We start from the raw sequence: 16,235 nt of genomic DNA, 5'->3' as shown, positions 1-16,235 counted from the left end.
CACTGTGAGGCCCTGACCTTTGCTGGAAGTTTGGACGCAGCAGGGGAAAGGAAAGATGAACTCTGATCCCTCTCCAGCCCCAGACTGTGGTTTGTAGATGAGTGTATGAAGGTCCTGGTATTCTTGGGGAGCAGGCTATAAAGAAAGCCCATCATGCTTACTGTTAGGAGATATAGTTATTAGTTTAAAAGGAGAGGGAAGGAGGTGGCCCTGGAGCTCTTACTCCCTGGATAGCAACTGACCCTGTCTAGGGCGGTCCAAGCAGTCTTAAGTCTGCTGAATTTGCCCCTGCTGCTCCTGCCTTCCCTATTCTCTCTTAGAGGTATGAGAGCAGCAGCAGGAATATGAAGACAGGGCTGAGTCACCGGGAAGCTGGGCTCTGAAGTGGCTTTTCTTAGTCAACTCTCCAGTGGGCACTGATGCAGAGCCAGCCAATATTGCTTAAAGGTTTCAATGGAAATGCCTCTGTAGCCACCTAGAGTTTAGTGCAGGTGTGTGGGCAGATTTGCAGCTCAGGGAAGCTGGGTTCCAAGGAGAGACTTGATTATCAGAACAGAAGACATTTCTATATGGGGGTGAAGCCTCACTGCTTTTGTTTATCCTGTCCTTTGCTCAGAATTTTCTCTAACAGTAGTTGTTAGTGAGAGCTACAAGCTTCTTGAGCCCTTGGTTTGTGTCAAGCATTGTGCTATATGCTTCATATCATCTCATTTAATGCTAACACCCATCCTACAAAATAGTTACTATTAAGTCCCTTTTTAGATGAAGGAATTGAAATTTGGAGAGAGGTTAAGTGGCTAGCCCAAAGTCCCACAACTAATTGGGGAGACCTGGGTGGAAATCCAGGTCTGGAGTGGAGATGGAGTTGAGTAGAGTTTTTGGTAACCTTGGCTGCTGTCATGAGACACAGGCTGATCACTCTAAGGACCTCATGCAGTGTCGGGGAGCAAGTATAAGGAGTAGATTTCCTTGCCAACTCCCTGCTAGAAACGTGCAGTCTGGAGCCTAGTGGAAAATACACTGACCACGGCTGGTATATTTCTCTACTTTGCCTAGTTGCTTGCTGGTGTGCTTAGGCAAGCCCCATTCACCCTTTTGGGCTCTATTTTCTTCATCTGCCATGTGGAAATAATCCTGTCCTATATATTTCATGCGTGGGGAATAGGATCATAGACTAGTTGTAAATGAGCTTGGATATCATCCTGGCCAACTTTTACCCAATATAGTTCTCTCCTCCCCTCTGCTAAGTTCTTTCCAGACAGTTGGGTATGTATGAGGGGAGTGCTTTGTGCTGGACTCTGTGAGGGAGAGCAAGGATGCTTTTGCTTCTTGTACAGCTGGGGAGCCTGAGTTATGGGAGGTTAAGAGGTCAAGTCACACAGGGTGCCAGCGAACTGGTTGCAATCTGAGTCAAGGGCCTTCTTCTTCTTGAATGTCTGTGTCTCTACTGTGGGCTTGGCTGTGCCAAGGACATTCAGTAATCAAAATGTGTGTGCATGCATGTGTGTGTATGATGTGCAGAAATATAGATGTGGCAGAAGTGACTCTCTCCGCAAGAGGGCTCCAGTAGGCTCATTAAAAAATTTCTCTCCTGACACAAAATGTGTGCCTTTTTATTCACATTGTTGCAAAACAAATAAAATGAATGGCTGATTTCATAGACCACTGGAAAGGCAGCATGGTCTGTAGAAAGAGCATGGGTTCTGGGGCCAAACTGGCTTTGATTCCTGACTCTACCACTCTCTGACTGTGTGAACTTGGGCAAATTACTTAACCTCTCTGAATTTTAGTCCCCTCATGGACAAAATAAGCAGCATGTTAGAACCCCATCACAGGGTTGTGGTGAAGAGTAAATGAGCTTAGAACTTTGCTTGGAACATAGAAAGTACTCTATAAATGTTAACTATAATTATTATTATACAGAATTTATTTTCTTCTGGGCTGCCCAAATACTGCATTTTGATACTAGGGAATAGGGTGTCATGGGGGTATTTCTCTTTATCCCTCGGTCCAAGTGCTATAATTATGATTATTACAGCTCTACAGAGTGTAAGGACTAAAGCTTCAGAGCGGTCTGAGGCATGGCTGAGAGCTCAGAGAAGGTGGAGTTGTGTGTCTGATGGGAGTTTGTTCTTGGAGACTTTGCCTCCTTTCTCTACTGATGTGAGTGTGCCCGTCACTATCCTGAGGATGTGTGTGTTGAGGGGTAGCTCTACTCCATCAAGGGAACCTACCATATGGCATCGGAGAATCTCTCTATATGACCACCGGGGTCAGTATTTTCTCTGTTATCATTATGACTCTAGGGGAAAGGTTGAAAAAATTGGATTTAGAGAAGTTGCCCCAAATCTCCAAACTTCAGTGGACCTACTCAACTTTTCTAGGTGTTCTACCCTTGTGCCTCTATTTCTTCACAAGTGTGCCCTCTTTTGAAGGGTCCTCCAGCTGCCTTGTTGCCAAATCCAGTGGCTTTTCTCATCCTCGTTCTGACTGACCTCTTGACTTTGTTGAACCCACAACTTGATCTTCTCAGGATTTCCTCCTCTCTTGACCTGTGTAATTCTGCACTATTCTTAATGTTCTTCATCTTGGTCCCTGGATTGCTCCTCTTTCTTTCTTTTTTTAAAAAATTATTTATTTATTTATTGGTTGCGTTGGGTCTTAGTTGTGGCACGCGGACTCATTAGTTGCAGTGCGCAGGTTCTCTAGTTGTGGCATGTGGGCTCCAGAGCACCTGGGCTCTGTAGTTGTGGTGTGCGGGCTCAGTTGCCCCGCGGCATATGGCATTTTAGTTCCCCCACCAGGGATCGAACCGGCATCCCCTGCATTGCAAGATGGATTCTCAACCACTGGACCACCAGGGAAGTCCCATCCTCTTTCTTTTCCTAACGTACAGTCATGGCTTGAAAACTCTTCTTGGCCCATTGTTCCTTTCTCTTTTAAGTTTTCTCTGTAATACAGGAACTCTATTCTTATTGCTTTGGTTGTCACCTCTGGGTGATGGCACCAAAATTCTTCTTCTGCCCTAGTCCTCTCTACCTCTTTGTCTTCAACAGGCATGAAGTTGCCAGAGCCTTCCTGGATGCAGTGACAAGCCCATACCAGAAGGCATTGAACTCTGGTTTTTCTGTGTGTAGGTATCAAGTGCCTGCTGTGTCTTTTGGATTGTTAGCAGTCCAAATGAAGACTAAGTCTTAAGCTCCCTTCTAGCATTCAGATTCTTTGAAGGCTGGGGCTGAATAGGATAGGTCTGGAGAGGGCCAGGCTGGGCTCCCTTTTATTCAATCACTCTACTTGTCACCTGATTTCTTTTAGAGGGAGCACTGTCTTTTGTCTCCGAGATTGCAGTTTTTTGTTAACATGCTTAGCTACCTTTTAAAAAAAATTTTTTTTATTGAAATACAGTTGATTTACAATGTTGTATTAGTTTCAAATGTACAGCAAAGTGATTCAGTTATACATATCTATCTATTCTTCTTCAGATTCCTTTCCATTATAGGTTAGTACAAGATATTGAGTGTATTTCCCTGTGCTATACAGTAGGTCCTTGTTGGTTATCTATTTTATATTTAGTAGCGACTTAGCTACCTTCTTGAAGATCTGTTCTCTTCTCTACTGGGGTAGGGATGGGATTGGCCATGTCTCCCACATTTTGGAGTACAGAGTATTAAGGAGGGGTCAGGAATGCCTCCTTCCTATTTCATCCCATCCTGTGTTGCCTTCCTTCCAGAGCTCCAGTCCCAGCTGGGCCTGTGGAGCCCTTCTTGGCTCCATGTGCGCTCTGGCAGGGCCAGCACCTGTCTGTGTGTTGCCACTGGAAAGGCCTCACTTGGGCTCTCCCTTGCAGGCTGTACAAGCGGATTTTGGCCTTGTAACTCTCTGGTCAGGCAGAGGCTTGGATCCATTGTGAACTTTTTACTCTCCAGTAGCCTCACCTGATCACTTTCCTTTTAGGGTGCCTTGGGTTTGTTGAGAGCAGTCCCCATTTGCATGGCCTTAGGCATGACTTCAGTATTTGGGGCACACACTGTTGCCATTACAGAAATGGTCAGTGGCTTAAGGATGTTCCAGGTCCAGCCTCCCAGCCAGTTAGGGCTAGACTGGGGTTAGAAGCCACATTTCTTTTGCAGTTCAAAGCCTCTTTTTATTTAATTGCTGTCTATCTCCTGACTTTAATTTATGTCTTATGGGGGAAAAAGCCTGTTTGCCTGACCTCTTCAAACTTACTTCTCTTGTCCTTCAAATTATTCTTTAAAAATTCATTTCTTTTCCTAAGCCTTTGCACATTGTTCTTCCTTGTCAGGACTATCCTTTCAATGTTCTCTTTGCATTGTTTTTTCAGATTCATATTTTTCTGCCCAAATTAGGCAGTGAGCTTCTATTTGTGTAGAGGTGAGTGACTCTGTGTGTGTGTGTGTGTGTGTGTGTGTGTGTATGAGTTTGTGTAGCACATAAATAGTAATGAATGTGTTTGTGGGAAGAGCTCATCCTCTAAGTGTCAGTTTGTAAAGCAGAAGGCTGTTTTATAGCTGTTCCTGCAAGTGGAAGTTCTACATGATGGTGGCCTGGCTCTCTGGACACTAATATGCTAGGAAAAGCACTGAATGGGCTGGGTCTGCCTCGGTGCTCAGCAGAAAACTGGCTGGGGTCTCTCCATTTTTAGCTGTGGGGGTCCTCCTCTAACATCTGTTTCCTTCACCTCCTGAAAGCAGATACCCAGCAAAAGGCTTTGGTCCTAAAATTTGAGATGTGGGGTCAGCTAGAGGGTATGCAAATCCTGCAGGAGTCAGGGAGCTCTGGAGAGTGTTTCTAGGGTGCCTGGCCTGGCTGTGACTGCCTGTGGGTCCAGGGGCAAGTCCTCATCCCCGGTCTAATGATGGTGTGATAACTAGGTGCCAGGTGCTGTACTGTGTACTTTCCACGCATTGTTTTATTTAATCCTCCCTAATACTCTTTGAAGTAGGAGCTCTTATTATGCCCATTTTATAGATGAAGAAACTGAGGCCTAGTGAAGTGTGTGTCCAAGATCACATAGCTAGAAATTGGCAGAGCCAAGACTTGGCCTTAGATGTGTCTGACTCTAAATTCATGTACTATACTTTCAACCCAATGTTTTAAATCTCTTTGCTTTAATTTCCTTCTTGTAAGATGGAAGTAGAAATTCTTGCCCTTTCACTTTTTCCAAAAGATTTGGGGAAACAAATACATGGGCATACACTGTAGGTTAAGAACATGAGCATTTTATAAGATGGGAGTTCCAAGCGTTCCCAGGCAGGCTGCTGAGGTGGGTCTCCCTGCCCAGAACACTTGTGATGTTTACCTGTTCCCCCTGTGCTCTGGCCCTGAGACTGGAGAGCAGCCACTGTCCATGGGACCTCCCAGCATGTCAGAAGCTTTAGGAGGTCCAGCAGTTCCACTCCTCCTTCCTCTGTTGGCTTCCTGCCATCCTCATTTTGATAGAAAAATGGGCATCTCAAGTACCTTATTATCTCTTTTGTCTCAAAGCCCAAGGATACTTAAGGAAAGAGTTACTGGTGGAACACTGAAATGCATTCCCCTTTCCTGGACTGAGTGATGGTATTGTAAGTCAGAAGAAGGCCATAAATGAAAAGATGTAGTTCTGTCTTCTTTTGAGAGCCGAGGATGATGGGAAGGTTTGTTATCCAGGGTGTACAGGAGCAGGTGATCAGGTGAACTCAGGGTTAGTGGGTGGCAAGTGATTTGGGGAGGGCGCTAACCTCAGGCCAAGTGCCAAACTATGCCTCTGTGGGATTCCATGACTTTGGCTTTACTTATGTCAGGGTCTGAGGTTTTCTTTTGCTGCTGCTGCTGCCTATGTCCCTGCTTGTGATGGTGGACCATCCTGGCAGAACCAAACTGTGGGCCACTTCTCCTTTCCCTCTTTTCCCCTTCCCCCAAGCTTCAGTGTAAAGCCCAGGGAAAACGTGCCTGCTTGCTCTCCATCGCCACTTCTTGAATAAGGACAAAGCAGGTGACATAGTTACAGGCCAGGCCTTATGAGGACAGAGGACAGCATTACCCATGCCTGTGTGCTGCAGAGTTTGCACTTGTTCTCTGGGTACCCTTGCAATGCCTGGGAAACTGTCTCACACCTTTCTCCCAGCCTCACTGCTCCTAGGCCTCTCCCCAGGCACTGCCCCCACCACCATGTTCTCTCTCTCTTTATCTCTGATTCATGGAAAAATATATGGAACCAATGAATAGGTCAGGTGTGCAGTCCACATGGAATTATTGGGGGTGGGGGAGATGAAGGATCCATTTACTAATCGACCTGTCATCCTTAGTATCGTCAGAAAATGCTTCTGAGGGCGTTAGTGTGTGTGCAGGTGATGGAGGCGGCAAGGAGCCCTGTGGGAGCTGCCATTTCTCTCACCTGGCCTGCCATCCCACTCCAGGAGGTGGGTACGCTGTTAGTGCATCAGCTGCCCCCAAGCTCTTCTTCCTCAGTCCCTTCTAGGCCTTCTCCTCCTGCTCATTTGTCGTCTTTACCCTTGATTTCATTCTCATTTATCTGTTCCTTCTCATTTTTTCCCCCCAGCATCAGTTCCAGGTGTTTATCCCTGGCTGTAAGAAGGAGGCGTCTAACTCTCTGTGTGTGTGTATATGCATATACACATGAACGGTCTCATGTAGGGGAAGGGAAGTCTGTGGCTTTTGGATAATCCTTTTCTCTCTTAATGTATGTTGTCCTGATAATGCTGTGAGTCCCCTACTTCCATGGTTTGTTCTCCTTTTCCCCACAGCCAAGGATGCAAGAATAAAAAAGGTATGGGACATTATAGGAAGCTCTAGGGCTCTGTCCTCTTGGGACCCATCTCCCTGGGCCTTTCTTGACTTCTCATTCTTGATGTGGCAGCTTCTGTCCCTTGTTCATCCTCACCGAGCCTTGCACTCCCACTCCTCTGCACACCCAGACATGGCCAGGCACCTGTCCAGAACCTAGTGCTGTGCTATGAACTGAGTCCGTGTCTTTCAGTGTGATTGGTGCCCCAGGGAGCCAGGTTGCTGGGGAAAGCTCATGTGGCACTCAGCCGTTCCATTTTGTCTACCAAAAAAGAGGGGAGAAACTGGCAGAAAGCAAAGGCTTTTGCTGCTGGGTGAGTATAGCATCTATTTTTAGCTCCCAAGCCTTTGCTTTTCCATTTGGCTGTGCTTTTTTAGCACAGTGCCGGTCCAGCAGGGCTGTTTTCCTTCACGGCTCCAGATTTCCTTAGGGAAAGTTTCTGTCTGCCCCCGAGAAGGTGTGGGCTGGTCACTGGGTAATAACTTCTTATAGTGGGTTCAGGCAGGGCTTTGGGTTCCACTGCAATCTTGTCACAGGACCAATTTATTGAGGTGGAACATGGAGGAGTGTGGCAGGAATAGGAAAGAGAAAAGTAAAACCCCATACTCTCCAGAGGTGTTTCCCTTATAATTAATTCATTTAAGACTCTTTGAGTAAACCTCATTAGTAAACTAATGAGGTGTATTGGGGCTGAGTGACCAACACGAAAACCTTTTATAAGGGTCTGGGCTGATACTGACAGGTTCTGAATTTTTCTAAGTTTTTTTTTTTTTTTTTTTTAATTTGTTATTTTTTTTCTTTCTGCCTTTCTTTCTGAGGTCATTTGCCAGTCTGGATTAAGTTCTTTTGACTTCCACTCTAGTTTACTGACCAAAATGTTTTTACTATTCCAATTTGCCTATTCTAGATATTTCACTTAAGTAGAATCATACAGTATCTATTCTTTGGTGTCTAGCTTATTTCACTTGGCATAATGTTTTTAAGGTTCATTCATGTTGAAGCATGTACCAGAATTTCATTCTTTTTATGGCTGAATAATATTCCATTGTATGTACCACATTTGAAAAAAAATCATCTGTTGATGAATCCTTAAGTTGTTTCAGTTTTTTGGCTGTTGTCAATAATGATGCTGTGAACATTCACATGGAACTATCTGTTTGAGTCAATGTTTTCAGAACTTTTGGGTGGAATATATACCTAGGGGTGGAATTGCTGGATTATATATATATAGTAGTTCTATGTTTAACTTTTTGAGGAACTGCCAAACTGTCCCACAGCAACTGCACCATTTTACAGTCCCACCAGCAATGTACTAGGGTTTTAGTTTCTCTACATCCTTGTTAACATTTGTTACTTTCTGTTGTTTTTTTTTTTTTTTTAAATTATAGCCATAGTAGTGGATGTAAAATGGTACAGTATCTCACTGTGGCTTTGGTTTGCATTTCCTTAGTGATTAATGATGTTGAGAATCCTTTAATGTCCCTATTGGCATATGTATATCTTCTTTGGAGAAATGTCTATTCAAGTATTTGGCCTGTTTTAATTTAGCTTGCTTGTTTTTTTTTGTTGTTGAGTTGTAGGTGTTGTTTATATATTCTGGATACTAAACCCTTAAGATAGATGATTTAGAAATCTTTTTCTAATTTTTTGAGTTGTCTTTTCACTCTCTTAATAATGTCCTTTGAGGCACAAAAGTTTTTTAATTTTGAAGGAGTTCCATTTATTTATTTTTTCTTTTATCGTCCGTGCTTTGGGTATCATATTTAAGAAAGTATTGCCAAATCTAAGGTTATGAAGATTTTCCCTATGTTTCTTCTAAGAATTTTAACTCTTCAATTTATATCTTTGATCCATTTTGAGTTAATTTTTATATATTATGTAAGGGAAAGGTCCACTTCATTCTTTTGCATGTGGAAATCCAGTTGTTCCAGAACAGTTTGTTGGAGAGACTGTCCTTTCCCCATTGAATTGTCTTGGTACCATTGCTGAAAATCAATTGATCATATATGTAATTTTTTCTGGGCTCTCAATTCTATTCCATTGGTCTATATGTCTGTCCTTATGCCAATACCACAGTGTTTTGATTACTGTAGCTTTGTGGTAAGTTTTGAAATCAGGAAGTGTGAGTCCTCCAACTTTGTTCTTCTTTTTCAGTATTTTTATGTTCTGGGTCCCTTGAAATTCCATATGTATTTTAGGATAGGTTTCTCCATTTCTGTAAAAAATCACCATTGGTTTTTTTTTTTTTTTTTCTGGCCATGCTGTGACTTGCGGGATCTTAATTCCCCGACCAGGGATTGAATCTGGGCCACTTCAGTGAAAGTGCCAAGTCCTAACCACTGGACTGCCAGGGAATTCCCCAATTCCCCACCACTGGGATTTTGATAGGGATTGTATTGAATCTGCATATTGCTCTAGGTAGTATTGTTGTCTTAACATTATTAAGCCTCCAGTCTGTGAACATGGAATATCCTTGTGTTATTTAAATTTTAACAGCTAGGAGGGCCTGCACTTTGGTGTGTTTGACTGTCTGAAAAGTGATGTAAAAGGCTTTATGGCTTGGGAATATTGAACTTTGCTGTTTTAGAGGGTGCTGATGGTATCTGTCTTCAGGTATAACAGTGGATATGGTTTAGAAGTGAATGGTTATAAAGGCTCATATGAATTTGGGCCCATGTCTGTTCACACACAAATCATTTGGTTAGTTTCCTTCTCTCTTCACCATAGCCAATACCACCCTGTGCAACCTGATAACAACCTGGATAATGAAGAAGGAAGGGACCAGGGCTATTATAGCACATGCAAGCGTCCTGGTTTACTGTACAGTTTTAACCAAGGCATATCTCCCCATATGGGAGAATGGAGGCTTACTTCAGGTTGATCTACCTTTGGGGTAGAAGACCTGTGATACCTCTATTCAGGAAATGTCTGACATCATCTGAAATGTTTGACATCTGTCAAAAAAGGTGACATCATGGGAATCACTATGCTGGGGCAGGGGGAGGGGTGTCAAGCACCAGCTTCCTGTTGACCTTCTATTTTCTGTGTTTACATTCCTCAGGCCCATAACTATGCCTCACCAGGGCCTGCTTCTATTTAGGATGGCTCCTCTGGGCATGCTGCTCGGCATGCTGATGACCTCCTGCTTCACCTTCTGCCTCAGTCATAAGAACTCGGTAAGTGTCTTACCGCAAATAGAGGGATCTTTTTTGGTGGGTCCAGGAAAGCCTCCATGCCACCAGGGCTGCTGTGGGAGTTTCTTATAGGAATGTGACCAGTGCTGGGTCATGGAGTATGTGTACTTCTTCCCCCATCCCTTAGTCCTCAGGCCTCTGTTTAAAGCTTACGACACAGTTTCTCTTTGGGGAAAAGATGATGATGATGATAATGATATAATAACAATGATGATAATATGATAAGCTTACTATGTACCAAGCATTGTATTATGTGCTTTATATGTATTCTTATTTAATCCCCTCAACAACCCTATGAAGTAGACAACTACAGTTATTATCCTCATTTGACAAGGAGGAGATTAAGTCTCAGAGATATTAAGTAACTTGGCCAACATTATAAAGCTAGTTTGTGGCAGAGCTGGGAAGGTCATGATTCTCCCCAAGGGGCTGGGTGCCTGTGTGGTGAGCACCAAGTAAGACTGCTTCTCTGTCTACTCTGCTCATCCATGTGCATGCTCAGTCTGTCTGTAGCTCTGTATCCTCTTTCCCTCTGTCCTTTTCTCCATGTTCTTTACAGCCTCCTTTTCATTAACCCAGACCTCATTGCTGAGGGTTTCTGTCATTGCCAAAGGCAGGGGCAGAATGCCCGAGAAGGCCCTGAGCTTGGCCTGGCTGCAGGGTGTCCTGGCCCCATTTCCCTGGCCTGCCCCACCAACAGCCTGCCCTTGATCAACTCCCAGTGCCCTCTGTTTCCTCTCCCTTGAGATGCCCTGACTGTCAGCTCTCTCACAGTTTCACCCTCCCCTGGCCACCTTCTCCAACCCCAGGGGTCCCACTTAAATGTTGGGTAAAGTGCTGGAGGCTTTGGAGACGGAGGGCCTTGAAGTGCAAATGACAATTGTGATGAATTTAATCCAGCTCAGCTGAGGTTCACCTCTGGTTCATGGCAAGCTTCCACCTTCTCTCTGAAGTCCTTTGTTTTCTCTCTGCTTTTCTCCCCACTTTGTAGAGCAGGAGAGAATGTACAGTTAGGAGTCACGAATCCTTTTGAGCTTTTAATGTTCTTTGACTAAGATCTTGTTGCTGCCGTTTTTTGGCCTCCTCTTCGAGGAGAATGAGACTGGGATCCCATTGGCCCCTGAGGGTGGGACTGGCCATGGCATGAAGTTGGGGCTGTCTCTGGCATAGCCTGGCCCAGAAAAGCACCCAAGTGTCTCAAGGGCTCAGGGCTGTGTCCCCTCCAACCTGCAGCTCATGAGGATCTGGGTGCTCCCCATCATGAGCTTTAGCAGATGCACAATTAACAAAAGCGTGCTGATGAATTTACTTAAGGACTGTGTGTTAGTAAGTCTCTTTTGGATAATAGTCCAACCAAATAGATGAGCTTTCAGAGCCATAATTATTCTGGCCCATTTATATTAGCTCTTTTGAGTCTAATCTCAAAAAAATGTTAATACTGACTTTCATCAGCAAAAGCTGCTTTTATCCTTATGTCTGTTCCTAAGCTGTATCCATTTGTCATAATCTTTCATCATGTGCTAAGTACAAGTAGGAGTTGAAGCATCTTTTCTCTCATACCATAAAAATTGCTGCCCCGATGGCATTTAAAATCCAAATTATGCAGCCAGCCACCTTCACAACAGTGAAAATGGGTGGTGGGGGAAGTGGGAGTGGTCATGATCCTTTGTTCAGAGCCTGGAGTCCAGGCAAATGCTCCTAGTGACCTGGAATTGTCCTCCCCAAAGGGATTTGTACAGGTTAATGACCACCCAGCAAAGGCTGGCTGTGTGTATCAGGGTATGATCTGGAGCCAGCCTCCCTTCCTGGCTCCTGCTATGGCATCTCCCTGGGATGCCACATCTTAGGAGCAGTGCGAATGCTAAAGGGATGTGGTTGTGTGGTATGCTGGCCTTCAAAAGGTGGTGGATGATGAGGGAGGTAGTGGAACCCAGTGGAAGGAGCACAGAGCCTTGGTAAACTCCCTTTTGCCTTCTACTTTGGCAATTTGACCATTTCTTTTTTTTTTTAATTTGACCATTTCTGAGCTTTGTTTCCTCATGTGTAAAACAGGGTTGGTACCTCCCTCTGAAATTTTATTGTAGATTAAATGTGATTGTATATATAAAGCACCTAGCATTGGCACTGGCACAATATGGCTAATGGATGGTCAATAAATGTCAGCTGTTATTTTTTAGTAAGGGTTGGCTGCTTCCATTGTTTAATTTAGGGCTGTGTCAGTCAGGCTTCTATCCCAAAATGTTGCCTTCTCAGTCTGTCTCTGTCACAGCATCTATCCACCTACCTTGAGAGATTCATTCATTCCCTTGGATCTTGAAGGCTTTGGTCTTTAAGAATCTCTTACTCAGTTACAATTATAAGGAAGTGTGACATGGTAAGCTGTTGTCAGCTAACACCTTAGCTGGGATTTCTTGCCACTTAAGAGGAAATTGGTATTTAGAGTAACGATGGCAGAGAGAAGAGAGGATTCAGCATGGAAGGGAGCTCGGAGAAGCCAACTGAGAGGTCACCAGAGCACGAGATTTACTTCAGAGCTGACCAAGGGCTGGCTGGCCTCCCTCACCTCTTGGTCTTTGTCTCCTGTTCAGGACACTGCTGGAGCAGAGAGAGGGTCGTCCCTTTCTCTGGGACGGTGTTTCTTTAAACACAGTCATTAAAGGGAAGGAGGATGTGCTGATAAATGTGCTGGGGTGATCTCATTGACCCTGCTTCCTTCCCTCGGTATCCCAGGGCACAACCGTTAGAACACATGACTAAGAACAGAAACACAGAAGTGAGCCAGAATTCATGCGTGCACTTTGGAGCCAGGCAGTCCTGGACTTAAATCTCTGCTCTTCTTTTCTCAGCAGTGTGGTTTTGCACAGGCCCTGTATGTGTAAAATGGGACTAAAAGTATGTGCTTCATAGATGAAACTTGGATGAGTTGTGAGGCATGGAAGGCACTTCAGACCAGTTCCGGGAATATGGGTAAGGGCTTAATAAATGGTAGCTACTGTTATCCTTACAACCTCATCTCCATGATGCTGCTTTTCCTGAAAACCTTTTCTGCAGTTCCACCTTTGAAGTGATTGTCCAGCTTGTAGTATGTTTGTGTGACTGAACCTCCCTCAGTGCTTGCCAAAGTCACTCAGAGCCAGATTTGGTGAACAGGGTGAGCTGACCAGACAGGGGAACACCAAATTTATATCACCTCTACTAAAAACAGGTGATCTGTAAAGTAATGGCAGATTGTGAGTGTGTGTGTGTGTGTGTGTGTGTGTGTGTGTGTGTGTAGCTTAAAATGTGGTTCAGGGCTTCCCTGGTGGCGCAGTGGTTGAGAATCTGCCTGCCAATGCAGGGGACACGGGTTCGAGCCCTGGTCCGGGAAGATCCCACATGCCGTGGAGCAACTAGGCCCGTGAGCCACAATTACTGAGCCTGCGCGTCTGGAGCCTGTTCTCCGCAACAAGAGAGGCTGCGATAGTGAGGCCCGCGCACCGCGATGAAGAGTGGCCCCCGCTTGCCGCAACTAGAGAAAGCCCTCGCACAGAAACGAAGACCCAACACAGCCAAAAATAAATAAATAAATAATTTTAAAAAAAATGGTTCAAAGATGATACCAAGAGGAAGCTTAAAAAACATTTTGAGCAGTGATGGGATTGTTGCAGAAAGCGTTTGGCTTTCCTAGGGCTTGAAGCATGTGTCTCAGTGGTTCATATCTTGTAATCCTTCTTCTTGAACCTACTCTATTAATCTCATTAAAGATCTAGAAAAAGAGGCTTTCTCAGCCCCTACTCATCAGAATGAACACTAGCCTTGCCTGGATTGGGCTTTCTGCCATATTGTCATCATCACCATTACCCTTGCCTCTTTCTGCTTCTCTTGATGTTGAGCATTTGGTTACTTGATTACAGCTGTACCTGCCAGGAGTTAACTGGCTAATAGATACACTAAAGCAAGAGTTGTAATGTAAAGCTTAGAGATGTTTAGTTTGGCCCTCTTAGTGTTCTAAAAGTAAGAAAATGTCACATAAAAATCTGGATTTTTGTTTCTCATCAAGTTGAATGCCTTCGTGGCAGTGGTGGAGCAGCTGAGTAGCAGCTGTGTTTCTTAGTCAAGGCAGGAGGACTCCAGTTTTCACAGTCCCACCACTCCTGGTTGTTTTTACACCTGGCACACAGCACTCATTTACATCCACATTTAGTCCACATACTTCTGAGGTAAATCTTTTTTTTTTTTAAGAGTTTTAATTAATTAATTAATTTTTTTGGCTGTGTTGGGTCTTCATTTCTGTGCGAGGGCTTTCTCTAGTTGTGGCAAGCGGGGCCCACTCTTCATTGCGGTGCACAGGCCTCTCATTATCGTGGCCTCTCTTGTGGTGGAGCACAGGCTCCAGACGCGCAGGCTCCGTAGTTGTGGCTCACGGGCCTAGTTGCTCCACGGCATGTGGGATCTTCCCAGACCAGGGCTCGAACCCGTGTCCCCTGCATTGGCAGGCAGATTCTCAACCACTATGCCACCAGGGAAGCCCTGAGGTAAATCTTATTAACGGTCTTCTAGTCCCATGGTCTCGTGTATGGTGCTTTTGGCAGAGACTGACCAGCATGGCTGGGCCCTGGAGTACATAGGCTGCAGGTACTTAGTGGACAAAGTGGTCTTTGTTCTGGAGTGTGGGGCTAGTTCCTGGCTTCCAGCAAACTCTTTGGACTTGCCTCCAAAAGACATACCTGCCTGTAGGAGGAAGGCCTTCTTTTGTTCCTTTGTTGTGTGATTACGAACTAAGCCCTGGGCTAGGCAAGGGGTATACAGTGGTGAAAGAGACTGACACAGTGCTTGCCCTCAGGAAACTCAGTTGTTGGAAGTTTGATGTCCATGCCCTTAGAATGCACGGAGCCTCCTGCCAGTCTGTCTTCTCTTTAGTCTCACACACATCTACTCTTCTGTTCCTTGTTTTCTTTCGAGCTCAGATTTGTGCTGGGGCACATTGAAAGGGATACATTGTTACCTCCCATGTAGGATTAGAATTGTTCAGGAGACCAAAATGAGATCTACCTAAAGTACCTAGCACAGGTTTGGGTTCATAGGAAGAATCCATGAAAAATACTTCCTAGGGGAAAAATTGGGAGGTGGAGGAAAAGTGATGGCGGGGGAGGTGGAAGGGCTGAAATAATCTCCCAGTGTTCTAGTGTGGGTTCCTCTTTGCCCTCCCAAATGTAATTTCCCGGAGCTCTGGAACCCTCTGGTTCCAATTTCCTGAGGTCTTACTGCTTTTATGCAAGAACAGGTTTAAAAATGGGACAGGAAGGATTGGAGGCTGGGAAGGAGCAAGATGAATAATACTTTGTATTTATGTTACATGTCTGTCTCCTGAGCTCAAAGTGCTCTACACCATCTCATTAATCCTCCATGCTCTCCATGGGGTGGAAGGAAACAGGTTTTAGGAAGAGGTTTCCAACCCGGGCATCTTCCTCCCTCAGCCCAGCTGGACTTGCACCTTCCCACTTGTACCCCTTCTTCCATGGATTGGAATGCCCTAAGAGGTCATTTATGCTCCATAGGTACCCTGGGTAATGAAGGTGCCCACGGCCTTACTCTGCCCTGCTGGGCTGCTTAGGAATTAATTGGGCCTTAGCTGCCAGCTTTTGTACATCTGTGTTGACCATTTGAGGCCTTACTTTCCTATTCATATGTATGTTTTTTCTTTTATAAATATCTTTAGTTTTTAATTGTAAGAATAATAGGTATGAATTTTAAACATCAAACAGGATAGGAGCTTATCAAGTAAAAAGTAAAAGGCTCTTATTGTCTCGTTTTGTCAACCCCTCTCCCCAGTGTGTTCCCTTAACTCCCTCAAGATAGTGTGGAACCTTCTGGATTTTTTTTTTTAATGCATACACAGAAGTGCCATATACATACAACACATACTGTGTTAATTTGACCGTATCACCTCACTTGTACTGGTTCTGACACTAACTTTGTGAAAGGTCCAAACAGGGCTAGGGAGGGCAGGAAGGGCAAGGAGGAGAAGAGTGTACTGCCCCAGGCCATTTTCTTTCTGCTTGCCTGGTACCCAGCTGTGGTGGTTCATGCCCTGTGTTTTCCTTTCTCTGAAGGAGTTTGCACTGACCAACCCAGAGGAGAGCAGCACCAAAGAAACAGAGAGAAAGGAAACCACAGCAGAGGAGGAGCTGGATCCCAAGGTCCTGGAGGTGTTTCACCCGACCCATGAGTGGCAGGCACTTCGGCCAGGTACCAAG

General features: G+C 44.8%; 1 protein-coding gene across 8 annotated transcripts in view; it reads left to right on the top strand.

Annotated features, from left to right (window-relative positions):
- The window catches only part of SIL1 (SIL1 nucleotide exchange factor), a 313,671-nt gene that overhangs the window by 106,081 nt on the left and 191,355 nt on the right, over window positions 1-16,235 (top strand). For all 8 annotated transcript variants that reach the window (XM_082382073.1, XM_082382078.1, XM_082382071.1 and 5 more), the window contains 2 exons: window positions 9,867-9,981; window positions 16,092-16,227. In XM_082382073.1, the coding sequence (XP_082238199.1) occupies window positions 9,877-9,981; window positions 16,092-16,227 (241 nt within the window). In that variant the 5' untranslated portion in view covers window positions 9,867-9,876. The remainder of the gene's footprint in view (window positions 1-9,866; window positions 9,982-16,091; window positions 16,228-16,235) is intronic.

This window comes from Balaenoptera borealis (assembly GCF_965194805.1).
Source record: "Balaenoptera borealis genome assembly, chromosome: 2".
NCBI lineage: Eukaryota > Metazoa > Chordata > Mammalia > Artiodactyla > Balaenopteridae > Balaenoptera > Balaenoptera borealis.
The sequence above is the reverse complement of the archived record's forward strand: the minus strand, read 5'-3'. Positions and strand labels throughout refer to the sequence as shown.